The sequence below is a fragment of the Miniopterus natalensis genome, chromosome 9 (assembly GCF_054644295.1).
Source record: "Miniopterus natalensis isolate mMinNat1 chromosome 9, mMinNat1.hap1, whole genome shotgun sequence".
NCBI classification, from domain to species: Eukaryota; Metazoa; Chordata; class Mammalia; order Chiroptera; family Miniopteridae; genus Miniopterus; species Miniopterus natalensis.
The window spans coordinates 41,060,492-41,082,988 of record NC_142089.1 but is presented as its reverse complement, the minus strand read 5'-3'; the positions used below and the strand labels follow the sequence as shown (position 1 = coordinate 41,082,988).

The following is a 22,497-nucleotide window of genomic DNA, read 5'->3' as shown; positions in this document are numbered from 1 at the left end:
TTTTGAAATAGCAAAAGGAAAGAGACCAGTTAGAGATTTAGTTTTTATCCCATTTTTCCCCCCTCCAGCTCATTTGCTGCTTTGGAAAATAGGTATGAATAATAAAATTTCATTTTTCCAGCAGCCTCATCTCTCTCAGTATTGTCATAGTAGGGTTTTTCTGTGACGATGGAAATCTTCTGTATTTCTACTGTCCATTAATGGTTGCCACTAGCCACATGTGACTGTTGAGCACTTGATAAGTGACTGTACTACTGAGGAACTGAATTAGTAGTTTAATGTAATTGTAATTAAATTGAAATAGCTGCATATGGCTAGTGGCTATCATATTGTACAGCACAGTCTAGAGTATATCCTGGAACATAGAAAAAAGCAAAGAGGATTTCTGAGTATTTCATTCCCAGGAGAGCCCTTTAGTTCCTTTCATAGAAATGACTTGTGACTTATTTGTATGAGACCTTTTAAGCATTATTGATCTGCTTTTCATAGTGCATGGATTAGGAGCAACAAACTAGAAGATGGATTCTTTTTAGATGCAGAGAGAGGCTTACCAGCAGTATAAAAGGTCAGCTAACAATAAGAGAAACAAACAAGAAAACTATAAAAATCAGATGGAGTACTCAGAAATGATTCAGGGGCTATTAAACAGCTTTAAGTGCAACACCACGTAAGAACAAAATACAGCCCTGGCCAGTGTGGCTCAGTTGGTTAGAGTGTTGTCCTATACACATAAAGGTGGTGGGTTCGATTTCTGGTCAGGGCACATAACCCAGATTGCGGGTTCCATCCCTGTTAGGGGCCTGTGTAAGAGGCAGCCAATCGATGTTTCTCTCTCACATGTTTCTCCCTCCCTCCCTGCCTCCCTTCTCTTTCTAAGATCAGTTAAAAAAAATCCCACACAATATAGTACTGCATGTTTATAATGATGCCCTAAGTTAAATTTTAGTCTATGTACTTTCTTTAAAAAGCAGGAGAAAAGATATTCAAAACAGTTAAAATGTGAAAAGAAAAACAGAACAGTTTGGCATTTGTCAGTTATCTGGATGGGTGTGTGTGTATGTGTGTGTGTTTGTGTGGTGTGTAGGCATCCTCTTTAAGAGATGGATAACACTTATGTCTCTGGCTGACTGGAGTCCTGTTTAAGGTGGTTTTGTCCTATGGCTTTTTCCTTGTTGCCTTAGAAGTGAGACATTCCTTTTCACTGATGCTTGTGGTCGCCATAAGCAATCAGTTTTTTGGTTTATCCGAGAGGCAGTATGGCCCCACTGAGAAGCTTTTGATCGGGAGTTTTTATTATGTATAATCCCAGGACTGCTTATAATCATGAGTAATGTGGCATGAAAACTTAGGGCTGCATTTTAGACATGAATGCAGCTATTGAATTTAAAACATTTTTAACTTTAAAGAAATCACACAAGTAATACATATTTATAATAAAAGTAGTAGAAAGCATAGATAAACAAGAGGAAGAAAATAGAAATCTTCCTTAATTCTACCATCAAGTGAGAAGCACTGTTTTGGTGGATATCCTTTAGTGTGTGTGTGCACACACTTATGTACACACTTAACTATGTGTAAAATTTTTAAAGAGCGATGCTGTATAATGTTTTCTAACACGTTTTCACCTACTACTGTTTCATGAACACCTCTCAGTATTAAACATTTTTAATGGCTGTATAATGTTTCTTTGTATGGTTGCATCATAGTCTAACTAGTTTTCTGTTATTGGATATTTGTTTTCAAAGCTTCTTTTGAGAAGTTAGTTTGACTTTTTTTAATAATTCAGTGATCTTTTAATCACAGAAGTTAGGCAAATATCATGTCCTTGTCCTTACTACTTCTTCAGCCCCCTGACCTGCCAAACTCTGGCCTACTTTTTAAGGTGACTGCATCCCAATGAAATGCCCCAGAAGTGTGTGAGTCAGAGGTAGACCCAGAGTTCTCATAGGCTCCCTGTGTTTGAAGATGTGCGTGGTCCTCATTGCTCCCTAGTAGCTGAGGTACAACTAGTCATACTATGTTTAGGGAATTGTAGATATAGTAATCTTCATTTTTAATGTACTTCACCTATGCATTTACAGAAATACTTCACTGGGAAGTTATAGGTGCCTGTGTTGGTACATGTGTGAGTCTGTCCATCCATCTCTCTCTCTTAAAATTTTTTTAAAATATTTTTTTATTGATTTTTTTAGAGAGAGAGGAAGGGAGAGGAAGAGAGAGAGAAACATCAATGTGAGAGAGAAACATCAATTGGCTGCCTCCTGCAGGTACCCTACTGGGGATGAAGCCCGCAATCCGGGTATGTGCCCTTTTCGGTGCCCAGGATAATGCCCAACCAACTGAGCTACACTGGCCAGAGCCATCCATCTCTTTTAAATGGCACTCTGTTATGGTTCTGAAAAGTCCAAGACTAACTTAATGATTTTTTATTCAGTTCTGGAAAGGGAAGGGCTTCAAGGAAGAATTTCTATTGAGATGTGTACATTTGTTCAAAATAATCTCTTCCATATTTACTGTTTTGAGGCAATAGTTGATGTCATTTTTATTTCTCTGATTTTAAACACTCAAGGAATTTACCTTAAATTAATTTTAAAACATGTATTTTTTATTTTTCTTTAGAAAGCTTAGGCTCTTTCTTAATGTTTGAGAACTTCTGACTTGCCTAATTTGCTTTGTATATTGTGCAGGAGGTGTGTGTGTAGGTGCGTGTATAATGAGGGTAGTACTTTATGTCGGGTTTTGTATATTTATCTGCTAGAACCAAATGAAACACCTAATTGTTTACTGTCCTAGGAGCTGGGAAAATATGGTCTGCTCTATTACAATGCACTGTTCATGATTCTGCCCACCCTGGCCATTTCGTATTTTACAGGAGATGCACAAAAGGTAGGCTTTCTAACTATGGTTTAATGGTGTATATTTTTTAATTGTATTGTTATGTATAGACAAAAGATAAATGGTGGAGTTGTTAAGTAATATGCTTATTAAGGGACCAAAGACTGAGAATGTACTTTTTAGCTTGCTAATGTCATGCTAACCTTTTTTCTTGGCATAAGAATTGGATAGTACTAAAATGGCTCAAAACAGCTCCGGTTGCCAACATAAAAATAGTACATGCCTACTAGTGTCCTTTTCTTATAGAGCCAGAAGGATAGATGAAGGAAATTTTTACATTTCTACTAAACTACAAAATAGGAATAGTAGCAAACTACCCTTGAAAAACAAAAAAAATCTTGAAATAGTATAATTCTTCAGATTTAAAATTCTAGGCATCTCTAGAAGCTCTCTGTTTTGGTGTAAAATTTGTCATCCTGGCTTAAATCCCAAACTGGTTTTTCCCCTCAGGAGATATTTAGCACTGTGTGGTGACAACCATATAAATAGCAAATAATATAATAGTTTACTCACTTTTTGCAAATGTTTAACTAAATAAACCCAAAATAGAGTAACAAAATAAATCCAGACAAAATTTTTTCTCTAAAACAAGCTCATATTCATAGGCAAAAAATTAATACCATTTTGTTAGATTTCACAAAATTTTGCAGACTACATAAATGGAAACCTAGAATTCTGCCAAGGATTTCTGTACCAACAATCCTTCTAATGATTCCTCTGGCTAGTAGTTTTTCAGAATAAATGTGTTGGTTATTTACTCTAATAACAGTGACAATTCCCACAAATCAGTGGGAGCAAAATAAAGAAAAGGTTTTTGAAAGTAGTTAGACTGTTAAAAATTGCTGTTGAATCAAAGGTAGGCAAAGACTGTTTATAAAGCTGTTTTTTGTTTTTTTCATCAAGAACTTTCTTTAAAAAAAAACTGGCACAGATCATCTTCAACATGTGTGATGGTCTTAATGAACTGTGTGACCTGGCTGCCAGCAGGCCTACAAATGACACCAAAGTAGAAAACAGAGCTATTGCTTTGACTAATGAACAGTGTTAAGTAGGTATTTTGTGGCTGCAAAAAACGTGGGAAGAGAAACTAACATTTATTGAGTCCCTATTATGGACTAGTCACTTTATGTATGTGTTATATTGTAGTCCCCATACAGCTCTAGAAAGTTTGAATTATCTCTCTTTTGCCCAGATGGAAATAAAGATTCAGAGAGATTAAGCAACTAGCCCAATGTCACACTGTCTGTGGGTTGTAGAATCAGGATTTAAACCCAAGCTTGACCCCAAAGGTCATGGTCTTTCCAGTGTTCTGCCTTCCTCTAGCAGACTCTGGCAGAAGCAACCCTCACTCTAGCTTTGGAGCAAGAATGTAATACAAAATAACCAGGCCCTTCTTGGCAACACAGATGATTCCAAATCTTGAGGCCAATCTGTACATGCAAAAGTTGGAAGGATTAATGTAGGTATGTTATTCTACACACTTGGCAAAGATGGAATTTTCATTGACTTGAAACTGACTAGTAGCTGCTTGAAAAAACTGAACCAAAGGAGAAATTTCTTCATTCCAGAGTGATTATCATTTAACTAGATGTTATATGCATAATTCATGCATATTTCATAGTTCAGTAACATACATTTTATTTGGAGTGCTGCAATATAATTAAGAATGTCTACTCATTGTGGAAAAATTATTCTGCCACCTGTATTAGGATGAGATTTAGTTTTCCTCTTATTCTTATTTTCTTTTTTTTAAGCAGAGGAGTGAAATTTGAGTAATCTTTTTTCCCCAATGAAAATGCCAGGCAAAGATCAAGAAAAGTTTATTTTGGAAGAATAATGGTTCATCTAAATACTTTCAAGTTGGGATAATAAACTAGTTATGGAAGCTGAAATTGTTGCCTTGTAATCAAACCCCACCAGTATTTTGATTCTCACATGTTTATTCACTCTCACCTATTAGAATAATGTGGTTCTTATAACACTTTTATTGGGGTATAGATGGACACACTAGGTGACAGTCTTATGATCTCGTGATCTTTTTCTTAATACTCTCTCCTTAATCTGCTCTCACTCTAACATTCTCAAATAGTTAAGTGCTATTGTGTGTCTCACAGTGTTAGGCACAGGTGATAGAAAAAAGAAGATGCGTTAGGTTGTATTCTTGCCTTTGAGGACCATACAGTCACCTTGTGGAGCAGACCTGCCACCATCAGAGCAATAAACTATTACAGGTTTTGTAGAAGAAATGTTTTGGGTGCATTGTAGGTTATAAAATGGAAGATCAAGTCTGTCTCCTTGTTGGGAATGGGGTGCCTCAGGGAGCTTTGCCTATGCTCAGAATTAAAATATGAGTGATATGAGTAATCAGTGTTGTTTTGTAGGTTGTGAATTAAATTTGAAACTTAAGAAGTAAGAATTCTAAGTTTAGTTCTATTCCTAAATTCCTGAGATAAGTCACTATAATTTCCTTTAAGTTCAATTCAGATTAGTATTTCTGAGCATCTTTCTTGTGCTAAGAAAGCCCTGTGCTAAGTTCTCTTGAGACTATATGAGAAATATAACAGTTCTTGCCACACAAGACATTTGTAATGCTACCGAGATGGTGTAAGGTCTAGCACCAAAGTGCATGCCCATCAGTTAGTACTATAAGTATTCAGGTTAGGAAGAAATTTGTATGGGTTTCATATCAAGATTGGCTTTTTAAAGGAGATAGGGCTTGGTTTTCTTATCTACCAAATGCAACAAGTAATGCTAACCTATTCTGGGGTTTGCTGTTGAGAAATAACTTACAGAGGTGGTTGAGCGGTTTGCTTTTATTAACCAGCACAGAAACAATGGGTGGAAGCCATAGGCAGCGTAATGTGTCCAAGAGGCTTATAGTATTCTACAAGAGGTTGCGGTTGACTTCTTCCACTGGAAAATTCAGTCTCATAGCAGTCAATGGGCAGTTTATCTGAAGTCTGGCAAGAAGGGTTCACATTACAGAGTGAGATATATGGCAGGATTTCAGGTAAGAGTTTTCTAGTAAGTCAGGTTCGTTTTCAGTATGTGTCTTTTAGACCTGTGTCTTATGTCCAAAGTATGTATACCTCTAAGTAGACAGACATTCATGCATGTGCATGTCTTTTTAAAATATATATATCTTTATTGATTTCAGAGAGAGGAAAGGAGAGGGAGAGAGAGATAGAAACATCAATGATGAGAGAGTCATTGATCGGGCCTGCAACCCGGGCATGTGCCCTGACCGGGAATCAAACCCCGATCGCCTGGATCCTAGGTTGACGCTCAACCGCTGAGCCATGCCCAGCCGGGCGTGTGCATGTCTTTTTTAAAGAATGGGTACTTTTTCATGTGGCGGTTTCTCTTAAATAAAGCTGTTCCCATGTTAACAAATTGGGCCTACTCCTGGCCTTTAGTAATAATTTATAGGGTATGATGCTTTGTACCGGACAAGGTCCTCCCGCAGACATTATTTTCCCTGATCCTCATTGTATACCTGTGAGGTAGGTTGTTTCCTGATTTATAGAGGTTAAGGACATGCTTAAGGTTGCACAGTGGCAGAGCTTAGAAGTAGAGCCTGTCTGTCTGACTCCAAATGAATCCTTTGCTATTTGCATGACTACATCTGTGCTCCCTCCCTGACTTATAGTTTTCCCCAGTTTGGGACTCTCAAGCAGGGCTTTCTTACAGAACAAGCTGCTGAACATGAGAAACACCTCAGGTAGTATTAGAAGTGGAGTCTCTGCAGCTTGGCCTTGTTGTTACTTAATTGTTTACAAATAATCATATTTCTTTCATTCACTGAATATTTATTGAGCGCTTATTATGTGTCAGGTGCTGTTCTAAGTTAAAAAAAAAAAAAAAAGACATGTTGCTGTTTTAAAGGAACTTGCATTCCAGTGGGGTGAGATAGACTAAACATAATTGTACACTAAGAGCTATGAAGAGAAGTAAAACGAGAAGAGTGATTGGAGAAGTCCCATTTTGGATACGATGTTTAGGAAAAGCATCTGTAAGTTTTTTTTGAGGAGGCGTTCAGTAGGACTGAGAGGCCAATTGCTGTGGCTCTGCGGAAGGAGTAATCTAGGTCAAGGGAAGAGCAGGTTGTAAGTGCTGAGATAGGAGTGTTTAGCTTGTTCACAAGGAACAGTTTCTGAGTAAGTAAATCCCAGGAAAAGTCAAGGTGGGCCTTGAAAGATGTGGAGGGAGAGAAATAGAAGGTATATTCCAGGTGTAACTAATAGCACAAGCACAGGCATAGCTTGCAAGAACCAGACTCTTCAGTATTGTTAGAAGGAGAAAATCAGAGACTTTGGAGACTTCAGAAGAGACTTTAGAGAGCATCTGGTTCAGGTCTCTTATTTCACAGATGAGGAAACTGGGACCCAAAGATGGCTCAGGACTATAACCCAGATTTCGTGACTCTATGACTAGTGCTTTCGCTCTTACAACCACACCACATCGTGCTTCCTTCTAAGTTGGCACCAGTGTTAAATACAGAAATTTGAAATTGACTCTGCAGATAGTGACACATCCCTAAAAGTAAGTGGTACAGGGGAGAGAATTTGGGGCCAGAAGTCAGTAGACCAGCAATCTCTTAAGTCTGTCCCTGACCGTGGTCTGACTTTGGGCAAGACCCTCTGCTCTCCTGACCTGCTTTGTCATGTGTAAACTGAGTAGGTTGGATCAACCAAGTTGGTTGGTTCTCTAGATAGGGCCCTTTCCAGGGCTGAGACAGAGTTTCTGGGAAGTAAAAGGCGTGCCAGTGTGAAATTGAGGCTGCTGTTCTGACAGCTGGCATGAGCCCAGCTGCTTTCTGATTCCTGGTAACCAGTGCTGATAAACTATTCTCACCTGTTGGGCTCCTGGCTTTCCTGACCCAGATCTGTTAAGTATTGAATAAAAAAATCTCCAAGATAAATTGTTCAATGAAAAGCACAGTGTAAAACAGGGTGTGTGATATGCTGCCTTTTGAGCAAAATAAAAAGGGGACAATAAGAATATATATACACATACATTTTATTCACTAAGTAAAGAAACTGAAAGCATATACATGACACTAATAAAGTATTAGTTTTCCTGTGTGTGTGTGTGTGTGTGTGTGTGTGTGTGTGTGTGTGTGTGTGAGAGAGAGAGAGAGAGAGAGAGAGAGAGAGAGAGAGAGAGAGAAAGAGAGAGAACACAAGGTGGGTGTGGGGGAGCATGAAACTTTGCTCTGCTCTGCAAGATTCTTTTTGCTGGTCTAATAGTTAAATCTATATGAGACAAATTAACAAGATAAAATAACCAAGTTTAATTACATATATACATATGGGGACACTACATACATGTGAGGTTCAGGGACAGAAAGTTAAAATGAGGTATATATGACATTCTAATCCAAGGATGAGGAAAGGTGCTTTGGGGCTTCAGAGGAAGGTTATTGGGAGATGATGGTAAGAACATGTTTAGTCATTAGTAGTTTGCCCTGCCATATAGATAGGTCAGAAAGGTATCTGATAACTCTTATTATGGGGAAGACCCTTAATTTAAATCCTTCTGAGAGAGGGCATGAAAAGTTTCTCTGGAGCCTGCAGTATGTCAGTTGCCTTTAGTGTAAAATACCACAGAGGCACATCTTTGGGTGACTCATTCTGAACCCCTACAAAGGTAACAGGAATGGGAGGGAGACATTATTATTTATCTTTTTATATTTTTTTGATTGTAGAACCATGTGACTGTATTTTAAATTATATTTTATAAAAGTAACAATAAAAAAGGATAAAGTGTTTTTAAAAAATAAATGACTATCCAGTGACGAATTCTAAATTTTAAAATGACTGGGGGAGATAGGACAAGTTAACTTACTCTCATTCAGAGTTGCAGACTCGCTACCTAGAATGTAAATTGAGACAGAATCGGATACAAATTATTTTTCTTCAAATCCCACTGTTAACTTTAGTAGGCAGAAGATGGAAAACTTCCTCTGTTAGGACAGGAATCCAGTGAGAGGGCGCTGAAAGGTCAGCTCCCAAGGAGGCAGGAGTTGTACAGACCAGTTGATGGGACTGACAGCCCTTTAAGCAAGAATTGGAGGGCAAGGAAGAAGAAAATTTACCATAAAAACTGAAAGATCCAACTGAACAACTCACCCACCCCAGTGAGTACATAATACAAGTCACTCACAAAGCATTCTGAGAAGCCAAACCGGTGTGTGTATGTGATTAAAAAAAATTTTATTCAAAATTTTCAAAGCTCTGGATTTACCAGAAATCAAGGAACCAATACTATTTCAGCATTTAGATTTTTAAAACATATGTTTTCTAACTTTAAAAGATTCTTTTTTTAAAAAAGCAACAAAACAAAACTGTGTATCATGCAAAAGCCAGCTTACTATTAATAAAAGATATCTAGTTAACTAGATAAAGGCAGAGACAGCATCAGTCGACTAATGACTTTCTAAAGTCATTTTTATGGTAATGACTTTCTAAAGGGTCAGGACAGACTGTGTTTAAACTTGTGAGTTGCTGCCTCCAGAAGGGAATGTCTGCAGCACAAAGCCAGTGATTCAGAGTCCCAGGAATTGGAGCTGGCCTTCTGACAGCACACCCTGCTAGGTGTTCTCATGTAGGGATGGGAGAACAGAGCCCTTGCTGTAGATCTCACAAGGCCAGTACTGTAGGCACTGGTACATTGTATAATGTCTTCATTATATCACTGGTTATATTAAATGGCTCAGATGAGTTTTACAAGAAAACTTGCTGCATAAATCATCTACCTGGAGGTGTCTCTTAATAAGCATTGCCAACTAAATAAGAAGCATTTTTAGGCTGTTGGCTTGGCCTCTCCAGAGTTGTTTATCTTTTCTGGGCCACTCTGTGGACCACAAAGACTGATTCGCAAACCCTGAATTATTCTTTGCACATGGAGACAGTTCCCTTCTCCTTCCGGGACCTCGGTATTCCATAGATAAAACAGGAAGGTTGGATCAGTTATTGTTTAGTTATGAATGATGAGCTCTTTCTCTTTGTGTATTGTTTGATTGACAAAGTAATGTTTTTACCCATTCTACCTTTGAGAATATTTCTTTTTCAAATAAAAGTGACTTGGTAAGCTGGAGTATGTAGTTTTGCCATGATACATAGGTTTTCCATAGGTGGCAGAGCCTAGCAAGCAGAGCAGAGGTAGTGAAGATACCTGGGTTCCGATTCCTTGTCTGAGCTAGGAGCACAAGGGAGAGCAGGAAAACTTGTGGCACATGGTTACAATAGTGCAGAAAATAGGGTAGGGTGTACCCTAGGACCACTTTCCCAAGGTAGGCAGGAAACCCATTCAGATCATTTGCACCACTGACATTCTCTTCTATTTTAGCTAGGTTCCTAGCAGTTTACTTTCTAGGATAAGGTTTCAGGGGTTTTTTACATAGTTTTTTGGGGAAAAGAATTTTCAAAATAGAATTATATCACTCATCAACCTTCTTCTTTAATATGAAGTCCAAAGACTAAGTGGTTTGTTTATTTTTAGACTTTATACTAAGGGAGATACCAAAACACTTAAGAAAATGTCCCAGTCATGATTTGGAATTTATTTCACATCTCAAGTAAATTGGCGACTCTTTTCTTAGCAAATATTCCTGGGAGTAAGAATGGTTGTATCTTAGACTGAAGTGCACATTGAAATTATTTCATGCTTTTCACTAGATTAGGGGTGGTGAATTGGTGCTGTTATCTTGTGCTCCTTGCAGATACTGCCATGTAGTCATAGCACTTTTTGCTAAACCTAGACATAGCCTGAGACTGTTCACCAAGACAGTGGTCCAGACAGCCAAAATCAGTTGATTAGAGTTGGTACATAAGACAAATCTGATTATATCCCTGGACTAGATTTCATTGATTGTGTTATTGATTATGTAGTGTTTGATGCCCCATCTTACTTGCTTTCTCAATTTCTTTAACTGAAGCAACTAAAGAACACTTTTTAAAATTATACCTTTTTCAAAATATTTTTATTTAAATAAAAGTCTCATTCAAACAAATGCCTAGTTTTAGGAAGTCCATATAACCCATTTGTCCATTGGTTATGCCACATTCTTTTCATGCCTGTGGTGTGTATTTCCTTCATCCAAAACAGAAGAAAAGCCTAAGAAAGCATCTTTGTATATTCAATCTGCACTCACAGCCACCACTCAGCCAATATTGAAGATTGCAGGCCTTGTGGCAGAGAGCCCATCTAGTTCTGTGTCGCACAGAATGAATAAGCAGGTTATTTTCTTTAGTCTTCTCTAGAGGCAGAAGTTTTGTTTTGTTTTAAAAGTTTTTGGGGTTTTTTTTTCCTGATTAACAATGTACATGTTCACTGTGAACTTCTGTCTTAGGGGGGAGAAAAATTCGCTTGCAAATTTATCACTGAGAGATAATAGTGGTGGAAGTTTAAGTCAATAATAATCTCTTCTGTATGTAAATTTTGTGCACATTTAAAGTGTCATGGTCAGATAATATTCCAGTGAGAGAGAGAGAGAGAGTGTGTATGTGAGTGCATGTGCATAACTTCTTTATCCATTCACTGGCAGTTGGACACTTAGGTTGTTATCATATCTTGACTACTGTGAATAAGCTGCAGTGAATATGGCAGTGCTGGTATCTCTTCAAGATCCTGATTTCATTTCCTTTGGATAAATACCCAGAAGTGGAATTGCTGGATCATGAGGTAGTCCTCGTTTTGGTTCTTTGAGGAACCTCTGTACTGTTTTCCATTGAGGTTGTACCAATTTACATTCCTACCAACAACATACAAGCGTTCCCTTTTCTCCACCCTTGCTATACTTGTTATCTCTTGTCTTTTTGATAATGACCATTCTAACAGGTGTGAAGTGATAGCACAGTGTGCTTTTGATTTGCATTTCCCTGATGATTAATGATGTTGAGCACCTTTTCATCTATCTGTTGTCCATTTATATATATGTCTTTGGGAAAATGCCTATGTAGTTCCTCTGTCTGTTTTTTAATTGGGTTATTTTTTTTGCTGTTGAGTTATATGAGTTTCTTACAGATTTTGGATATTAACCCCTTATCAGATATGTGGTTTGCAGATATTTTTTCCCATTCAGTAGGTTGCCTTCTCATTCTGTTGATGGTTTCTTTACTGTGCAGCAGCTGTTTAGTTTGATATGTTTCTTCTTATTTACTTTTTGCTTTTGTTGTTTGTGCTCTTGGTATCATATCCAAAAAATTATTATTAAAACCAGTGTGATGGACCTTTCCCCTCTATATTTTAGGAGTTTTATTGTTTGAGGCTAAAATTTCTTTATCATGATTGTAATAGTGGTTACATGACTATATACATTTATCAAGACTTATGCACTTATAATTGGTATATTTTATTTTTTAAATATTATGCCTCAACAAAGAAAGAACCGTAAACACACTGAATGTTTACTGTCAAGTGCTGTGTTAGGAATATGATTAGATAAATGTGATATGGGTCCTCTCTCCGGGCAGCTCACAGTCTGTGGAGTTGGTGTAGAAAGACACAGTTCAGAGACATAAAAGCCCTGTAGAGAAGTATATCTGCTGAGGCACAAAGAAAGGTGTTCTTGGGTAGGGAAAGTCCACAAAGGAGGTACTTGACCTTAGTGTGATAGGTGAACAGAAGCTAGGTAAGTGCTGAGGGGAAGGGCCTTCCAGGCAAGGGCACGTGAGTGTAAAACTGCATGTCATGTTTTATAAACCACAAGGAGCCCGGTATTGCAGGAGCCCTGGAGCTGTGAGATTATGTGCATGTGGTTAGAGTAGAAGCTGGACTGGCTGGCAGAGAAGTGAAAGATGAAATGTTTCTCAAATTTGCTTATCAGATTCATATTGCAAGAGAAATTACGTACTTGAGAGAGAAACCCTCTGTCTTGGATGAGAGATGAGATGATCAATGTTCCCATTTATGTCTCTCCATTCTGTTGCTTTTGGCTTAAAAACAAAACAACAAAAATCCTTGCTTTTACAATCAACTGTTTTAAAATAGTAATTCTCCCTGGACAGACCTCCGCTGAATTTGTGTAACTAAGGCTGTACTTGAGCTTTCATATGTTATGGAGGGAGTATGTTTTAATGTTTGAGAAGGCCTTTGATAATAGCCATCTGGGAGAACTGAGATTTGCCTCATGTGGTTTGTGCCTTCAAGCAAATGACCAGTTTCTTTGTACCAACAGGGAGAAGTACAAAATCTCTCCCACATTACATTTTGGAAAGGAGAAACCTTCTGTAACTGCTTAATGATTCAGTTCCATATGAAATTCTTGAACATCAGCCTCTATCCTTGGAGGGACGCAGGGAAATGTGTGTATACGTGGTGGGAGCAAGCACACAGGATTTTGATTAACTAATAGGACAGCTGATTTTGCTCTAAAATCGAATGCTTTGTTGTATATTACAGGCAATGGATTTTGAAGGCTGGGCCGACACCCTCTTTCTTCTGCAGTTCACCCTCTCTTGTGTAATGGGGTAAGCCTCTGCTGCCTTGTTAGCAGGTAGTTTTACTAGAGAAATGTGTTCTCGGCTCCTTTTGCATCTTTCCTCAGTATCCTGTTTTGTCTCTTAGTGTATCAGCTTAGGATAAGTAAGCCTCCAGATTCACGTGGTTTCACAGCCCTTGGGAATGTGTCTTCAGGGTAACTAAACTAATCCCAAAGTCATGCTTAGAAGAATAGAGAAAAACTAACATTTACCCAATAACATAGTAGGTGGTAAGCACCGTTATTTTCAACATTATTTTTCACCATATAGTTCATGCATTATTTTATTTTTGCGTTGACCATTTGGGAGATATTGTTGTCCTTTTACCTATGAGAAAGCAGGCTCAGAACTCAGGTAGGTTGAGTTTGCACAGTTAGTAGGTAGCAGTGCCAACCCTTGAATTTGGGGGGACTGTTTGACTCCTCACTACCTGGGTGTCTTCCTCTTAGAAGAGTGTATGTAGAAGGCTGGAGGGTACCTGCAAATGTGTCTCTTCACCTCCTTGTTTCCCTAACACATTTTTCCTCAACTAGTTAGTTCAGTTGATATTTGTGACTGAATCTGGTACAGGCTAGGTACATAGTGAGCTTCAAAATAAACTTGACATGGTGCCTTAGTACTGAGGCCTTTGTGTTCAGAAGCCTCATTATAAAGCTGGGAGTTCCACCTGCTGCCACTTAGTTGTTAAGTGAACCTATAGCCCTTCTTAAAGTAGTTATAATTTGGGTTTCTTCCATCCATAAGAATCTCTCTTGTTTCATCCTGGTCCAGAAGTCTTGTTGTCCTGATGGCAGGTGCGCATCTGAGCCAGGGTCTGTGAGCGCTGAGCTTTGTCTGGATTAAGTGAATTAGTAGGAATATGATCTAAACAGAGTGCTTATGATTATGAATGATGGCTTCAAGGTTTTGGTGAAGGTAGCTGGGAAAAACACCTGATCAGTAAATGGACGTGTGTTTCTTTTTAATGAAATTTTAAAAAATCTGAAGTGGTGGTACAAGCAGCAGTGAAGTAGGGAAAGCTCAGTCAATGACTAGAACATGCTAGAATGGCCAACACTGGTTGTTTTCTTGGGTAATGATCATTGTAAAGTAAGCAACTGGATCTTACTCATCAGATACCTATTCCTTCTTCGTTTCAGGTTTATCTTGATGTATGCCACAGTGCTCTGCACTCAGTATAATTCTGCTCTTACAACTACAATAGTTGGCTGTATTAAGGTGAGTTGAAAAAATACTGTTATCTTTTGAGTACCTGCTTTATTTGAAAATGATTCCTCTAAAATAAGTCTGGCTATGGCTTTAAGCCCCATAATCCTTATTTCCTCACATATATATTTTTTTCTCAATAGTTTGACAAGTTGTGGTGATGGTTCTCTGACACAGTCTTGAAGAACTCAGGGAAGACATAATCTCTGCTTTCAGGCAGTTTAGCTCTGAGGAGTATGAGAAAGGGGAGTATGAAATCTTAGAGTAGAGAAAGAAGAGTTTGGCCTGTTTCTGACAAGGCAGATGGTGAGCTCAGTAGTGAGAGGCCTGTCTCTGTAACCCCTGGTGGGAACTGTTCTGTTCTCTGCCTCACTGAGTTCTGGCTGTTTTGTAGGGGAAGGATGCCTGCCAGAACTAATCAAGGGAGTTTTCCTATGTGTCAGCCAAACCTTAAATGGCCCACTTTTAAAACCCGTGTCTGACATTTCCAGTGATATCATTTCCTCCTGACCATTTTACTTGAGGGAGGCTCATTTGTCTTCAGCCTGGAGGGTCAAGTTGACTCGAATATTGAGCTGAAGTCTGTGGCTTGAAGCCTGAGGCCTCTTTCATCTGACTTTGTAATTCTAGTACTTGAAGATCCAAGAGGCCACAGCTTGCCTGAATTACAAATGAATTAGTAAGATAGGCTTGCTTTCTAAAAAAGGTAAAGCCTAGAGAAGTAGATCCTAGGTCACTTGGGGAAAGAGTGCAGTTGCCCTTGGGAGCTCCTTTATGGTGCCCTGTTTGTCAAAAAGTGAGGGAAGTAGTTGCAGAGGTAAAGTTTTTACTGCTTTGCTGTGTTTCCCTTTGCACCCCCAATGGTGTGGTGTCCACATGAAACCACCCATTTAGAAACTAGGTTTGGGTTAAAACTTCAGAAGGTTTGTGACTTCATATCATGGAATTGGAGTGTTTGGTGTGAATAGAATTTTTTTTTAAATATATCTTTATTGATTTCAGAGAGAGGCAAGGAGAGGGGGAGAGAGAGAGAGAGAAACATCAATGATGAGAGAGTTATTGATCGGCCGCCTCCTGCACACCCCCAACCGAGGATCGAGCCCGCAACCCGGGCATGTGCCCTGACTGGGAATTGAACCTCGATGGCCTGGATCCGAGGTCGAAGCTCAACCGCTGAGCCACGCCTGGCCGGGCTAGAATTCTAAATTAAGCTATAACAATCAGCTGTTTGAATTCCCTTGAAATCTAGAGACAGTTAATCTACACTCAAAGGTCTGTTTGTCTGATGTGGTTTTAGCCCCCAGAATTATCTCTCAGCTCTGTTTCTGTTTTGTAAAGTAAATCTTTAAGAGCAAAGTGGATGGCTTGCATCTTCAGAATAAGAACAGGGCAGTTGGTACCATGTTTTTAGCCAAAAAGAAGGATGGTACAGGAAAGCCTGTGTTTAATTTTAGTAACAAAACTTATTTGCTAAATATTTCTTAGTGTACTTTCTTTATCATGATCAGCATGGGGTACAAATACAGTCATGCTCTCGTTAACATAAAGTCCAGTGCTTTTGATATTTCCTTCTCAGCACAGAACCCTATGGACTTAGTCCAAAGGGATCAGTTTTGTTTACAAGCTGTAGGGAGAGGGAAAAATTGGATTATCTGATTAATTTACAATTGCTGTTGCTTCTTACTGCCCTGTGGTATTTCTGTTGAAGGTGTTATACTGTCTGGCAGATGGGAGTACACGGAAGCTCTTGCTGTTTCAGTCTCATGGGTGACAGTGGAGCTTCTCTCATTAGCCTCTCAGTCATACCCTTTAGCTCAATCGTTGTTCCTCAAGGGGTTTTAAGCTGACTTCTGTGCTTGAAGATCCCAACCCCATAAACCCTTGGGCGAGCATTCCTTGTTTCTTAAGTGTGGTAGGAAAATTACTTAGGATAACTAATTAAAAATGGAAATTCCTAGGCCCACCTCAAATATACTGAATCAGAATCTCTAAAGTAGGGCCTGGAAATTATTGTCTTTAACAAGGTTTCCAAATAAGTCTCAGGTATTACTAAATTTTGAGAATTAGTTTTGAACTACCAGACTCTTTAGTACTTCCTGGTTGGTTCTGCTTTGGGGGCATTGGTGTCTTTTCCTGATAGCAAACCCTTGTTAGGTTGGCCTAATGTATGCTTAAGAGTTTTTCTAACTTCTGATTGGTTTTACACAATAAGGATTGGGTTCTCTGTCTTTTCCCTTTCTCAAGTTCCTTGGGCAATTATGCAAATTAACCTACCTTCTCCCTGGATCTTTGGATCTCTGTATTCTAAGAGAGGTCCGTTAAACATTTTCCCCAGTTGCCTACCGTTACATGGTATTTCATCCCCCCCCCCAACTCAAATAATTAAAAAGATCTCCTCTGAAGTAACTTGCTCTCTCAATCCTTGGACTTAGAAGAGGCTGACATAATTTTGAATGCTCAAAGGGCACTCCATTTAAATATAATTTTGAAGTTTGTTTTTGGCCTTTTAAAAACACTCTAGCTGCCCTGGCCAGTTTGGCTCAGTGGTTAGAGTGTTGACCTGCGGACTGGAGGGTCCCAGGTTTGATTACAGCATGTACCTCAGTTGTAGGCTCCATCCCCAGCCCTGGTGGGGAGGCAGTCTCTCTCAGGTAGATGTTTCCCTCTCTCTCCCTCCCTCCCCACTACCCCTCCCTCCCTCCCTCCCTCTCTCTGAAAAGCAGTGGAAAAAAATATCCTCGGGTGAGGATTAAAAAAACAAAACGAACAAACACAAAATCACTGTAACACTTTCCTGTCTGCTTCGGAGGCCTAATCTGGGAGAACGCAGGTACTGAAAATGCTTATGACATTTCGCATTTATGGCAGCTGTAAAGGCAGAGAGGGATGAAGTGACTTACGAATGTGAAAGAATGGAGGTTAGAGAAGAACTGAATAACTTTGGAAAATTTTATTTCCCCTTTATGGTCTGAGTTTAATTAAAGGGAAGCCAGATAAGCAGAAGACATTCACACCTGGGAGTTTAAGGAAGTCAGGAGAGATGACTTAGTTATGCTACTTTGAGATGATTTCCCATGTGTTTTTTGAAGATACCAAGGAAGGTTCCTCTAAAAACTGTCTCATGTTGGTAATCTCCCCACCATCCCCTATGTCCTTTTCAAAAAGGAGGGAAAGATCCTTGCATGTCAGCAGGCTTTCCTTCCTCACTCTGCCCTCACTAGTCCACAGTTATCTCAGTGGGAGAAAGAACATTCTTTTCTAAGGTTGCTAGATACGCCTTAGTGCTTTCTACCCTAGCAACAGCAGCGTTTCTCAATTTAGATTTATAAAGTCAGCCCATACCACAGAGCAGAGAAAGTTTGAGAACACCAGCTCTTGTTGATAATCTTGTTAGCATTTTTTAGTAGTGGTGAAAGCATTTAGCTTCTGTAGGGAAAAAGTTGGGAAAAGGCTAATGTCATTGTTTCCTTGTTAGTGTTCTTGCTCATACGACACTCATTTTAGGATTGGTTGATTTTTGTTATTGTGTGCTTATTTGTTTTTGCATTAAGGATAGGTATTTGGGTCATAGCATGGATGAATTTATATGAATATTTTAAAAGCTCAGTTAAACCTATGTAACAGTATATTGCCTTTTTTTTAGAATATATTAATAACTTATATTGGAATGGTCTTTGGTGGAGATTATATTTTCACATGGACGAACTTCATTGGCTTAAATATCAGGTAAGTAAAAATATTTAAATATAACCACCTTGACAAGTGGGATTTGGGTACTCAAATAGTGTCACAGTAAGGTTGGGCTATTTAATGTCAAATGTGTGTTCATTTATTAAACAAACAGTTATGGAGTGCCTACAATATATTATATATTTAACATCTTAAGATAGTGCTTTTTGAGAAAGAGAGAAAATGGTTCCATATTTTATGCATAATAGTTGGGGAACCTTTTCTGGAAGTTGAACTCCTTTTACTTAGCTTTTCAAAGAATACACCTACCTTTATAGTATGCTAGATGGCAGTACACTGTTATTAAGAAAATGCAGGGCTAAAGAACACTAACTTTGTTAGAAATGTGTTATATGTGTCTGACTTTGGCCATATCACTGCATTTCTTTAGGCTTTATTTATCTTCATCAGTGAGGAGGGTGACTTGTATGAAAGATCTTTTTCAGCTGAAGAATTTTGAATCTCATGGTTTTAAACTTGTTTATCTGGTTAAAAATTCTCAAATTTGTGTTTGGACCAGACCTCTGTCCTGAACATATGCTTGTGTACCTAATAGCCCACTTGATATCTCCAGCTGACATGTCCAATACTGAACTCCTTTTAGTTTCTCCAAAGTCTCTTCCACCCAAAGCCTCTGCATCTCAGTTGATGGAAATGCCATCCTTCTACCCTTTCACTTCAAAAACCTTGAAGTCATCTTTGACTCTTCAGTCTTATACCCACTATCTAGGGTGTTAGAAAATTCTGTTGGCTCTACCTCAGAATATATTCAGAAAAAGACCACTTCTTACCACCTGCATTCCTCCCATCATCATCTAAGCCACCAGTATCTCTTGCCTAAATTACTTTCTAGTTTCTACACTTGTCCCTGGTTTGACTCATTTCCCACCCACCACAGCCACCAAATCCCGTCCCACAGTTCTCAGTGGAGTAGACAGTATATTCCTTATAAAAGGTAAGTCAGAATATACCACCCTTCTGTTTACCCCTGCCCCAGGCTCTTCATGTCCCGAAGTCCTGACAAGGCCCTACAGGATCTACCTCTTTACCTCTCTAATTTCAGCTCCTGCTTCTCTTCTCCCTCACTCCACTTCATCCACATAGGTTTCCTTGCTGTTCCCTTAAAGTGGGTGTATGCTCACTTTAGGGCCTTTGTATAGGCTAGTTCCCTACCTGGAACACTGTACTGCCAGATACTTGCATGGGTAACTCCTTTACACCTATAAATTTTTGCTCAAATGTTATCTTCTCAAGGAAGTCTACCCTGACCAACTTATTTGAGATTGCAACCTATGGGGGTAGGGGGAGTGTATAGGGGGGATAAATGGTAATGGAAGGAGACTTGACTGGGAGTGGTAAACACACAATACAATATACAGATGATGTATTGTAGAATTATATGCCTGACACCTATATAACTTTATTAACCAATGTCACTTCGATAAATTTAATAAAATTAATTAATTAAAAAATAAAATTGCAATCTACTCTTCCCCTTTTGATACTTCCAAACCCTTTTATTTTGCTTTTCTATTTACCTTTTCTAGGATACTTACTTTCTTTCTAATATACCATATAATTTGCTTATTTATATTTATTGCTCCCATGCTAGAATGTGACTCCCATGAGGGTAGGGCTCTCAGCCTGTATTGCTTACTCAAGTTTCTCAAGCTCCTAGAATGAAGCCTGGTAGTTGCTGAATAAATATTTGCTTTATGAATTCTATGTGGGTGAATTCTGTGTGGATTGCTGAAAAAGCACTTTGGGAACTATAAAGCTCTCTACTAGGATATGGTACTGTCATCTTTCTAATTTGCAGCAAATTATTTAACCTCCCTGAGCTTTTATCTCTTCAAAGGTAAGTGATAACACCTGTTCTACCTTTCTTGTGGATCAATATGAGAATTTAACACAATTATTATTAATAGGTTAATAATTCATTGATGCTCCTTTCCTGACATCTTTTTTGCCACTATTGTTGACAGCCTTCTAGAGGAAAGATCGTTTTTCACTTGTGGAATTAGGCGTAGGTGGTATGGTGGGCATGTATGTGCGTCTGGGAATTGCATGTTATAGAGAGAAGATGAGTAGTTGGGTCCAGACCTTGTTTGGAGTTGCAGTGCTGAAGCTTGCCATCTGTGTGACTTTGAGTTAGTTGTTTATCTTTTCTTAGCTTCAGTTTTCTTATGTGTTGGGGATGAAAATACCTACCTTTTTAGAGTTTTTAGAATAAAATAATGAGTCTAAAGTACCTAATTCACTGCTTGACATCTATGCTTACTTAGTAAATGTCTATTTCTTTCATTAAAATTTGTGAGGAAGGGCCAAGATATAAGGAGCAAAATGGTGAAACAGTTCTTACTTTGTGTGTGGCCTGAGTTTCATTCATTTCTTAAAATCTGGATTAAAGAATCATTATGACACTATATAGACCTGAGTCAGAAATGCCTTAATTTTTTTTTTTGTCCCCTTAAAATAAATAACCTGATAGCCAAAATGAAGTAAAAGCTTCTGTTTTCATTTTTAGATCTCTACAGATTAAATCTCTTATAAGATAATCTTATAAAAAAGATTAGGTATCTTTTTTTTCACATTGAAAGCTATTTAAAATAACTTAAGTTCCTGAGTATATTGGAATGTTACAATTTATGTCATCCTAACATGTATCAAATCCAGCATCTTGAAAGTTCTTCCAGTGCAATTTCTGTCTCAAGATGTTGGATTAGGCTGACATAAGTAGGGCTCTGTTGAAAGTCTGGCTGTCTCCAACTCCCTCTAAATGCCTTTTTCCAGTGGCCAGTTACTAGGGTGCTCATCCAACCCTAAGAAAGTAACAGAGAGGGTGGGAATGAATAGTGAAGGGTGGTGACAGAGAATGTTTCTGTACTTCTGTAAGTGGCTGGGCTCTGGCCTGCGCTTTGGCCTGAGTAATGTAGCCTCTCCAGGTAATGACATCATCGTCCTTGTAACAACCCAGGCTGAATTCTTAGAATCTCTGGAACTCATCTTTAGCTGTAATTCTTTTTTTTCTTCCATTTAAAAAAATTAATATAGACTTAAATACAGTAAAATCCATCCCTTTTAATGTGCAGTTTTATGAGTTCTGACAAATGCATAGTAATGTAACTACTACATCACATTCAAGATATGAAACACTTGTATCACCACCACCCCAAAATCTCCCCATGTCCCTTTCCATTGAACCTCTGCCCCTAATAAATACCTGTTTTCTATCCATGTAGTGTCCAGCATGTCATATAACAATAATATGTAGCTTTTGGTGTGACTGCTTTCATTTAACATATTCCATGTTGCATTTGAGATTTTATGTTGTTGCATATATCAGTAGTTTTTAATTTTTTATTGCTGAGTAGAATTCCATTTTGGATATATCATAGTTTATCCATTTACCAACTGAAAGACAAGTGTCCAGTTTTTAGCTGTTTTGTATTAGCTGCTAAAGCATTTGCTTAGAAGTTTGTGTGTGAGATAAGTTTCCATTTTACTTGGGGTAAATACCTAGGAGTGGATGGAATTCCTGGGTTGTATAGTAAGTGTATCTTTATGAAAAATTTCCTCTTTTTTGAAAGTGTCTGTACCAATTAGGTTATCTGAAAACTCTTAGGCAGATAGAATGATTCACATCCTGGCCAGAATTCTGTGACTAAGATACTTCTATTTTTAAAGTATGTGTACAGACCAACACTTATCTTAGTATAGAAAGGACATAAATAGATCCCTGGGAAGGCAGCAGATAGGAAGTTAATGTTTGTTGAGTACCTAGTAGATGACGGCTACCTTTATAGTGCCATCTCATTTAATTACCCCCCAGTTCACATAGTAATGAAATTGAGGTTCAGAGAGGTGAAATAACTTGCCCAAAGTCACACAGCTGCCATAGTAAGAATCAGAGCTGAGATTCTAACCCTGATTGGACTTTAAAAATATGCCCTATAATTTAACCATGTGAAGGCACATGGGATAAGAGGTTAGAATGGCTCCGTTTTGTTTTGAATGTTTGCAGTCTCCCTGCTGGCTTCCTGCCTGATCTGTTTATCCTCTTGCCCTTGCAGGCAGCATGAGAACCAGGATTGCTTAACCCTTTCTGTACACTTATTAAAGGAAGTGACTACTTAGTGCATGCAAAGCCTTAGACTAATTTTCATCCTCAGGGAATTTGTAA

The 22,497-nt window shown here is 38.5% G+C and overlaps 1 protein-coding gene across 3 annotated transcripts in view; it reads left to right on the top strand.

Annotated features, from left to right (window-relative positions):
• SLC35D1 (solute carrier family 35 member D1) overlaps positions 1-22,497 on the top strand; it is a 40,635-nt gene that overhangs the window by 8,093 nt on the left and 10,045 nt on the right. For 2 of the 3 annotated variants that reach the window (XR_015715040.1, XM_016208145.2), the window contains exons 8-11: positions 2,794-2,886; positions 13,300-13,367; positions 14,519-14,597; positions 18,229-18,311. Coding sequence is in view for 1 of the 3 variants with exons in the window: in XM_016208145.2 (XP_016063631.2) it covers positions 2,794-2,886; positions 13,300-13,367; positions 14,519-14,597; positions 18,229-18,311 (323 nt within the window). In the remaining 2 variants the exon portion in view is untranslated. Of the gene's footprint in view, positions 1-2,793; positions 2,887-13,075; positions 13,203-13,299; positions 13,368-14,518; positions 14,598-18,228; positions 18,312-22,497 lie in introns of those variants that run through there. The other variant, XR_015715041.1, reaches the window with a different exon arrangement.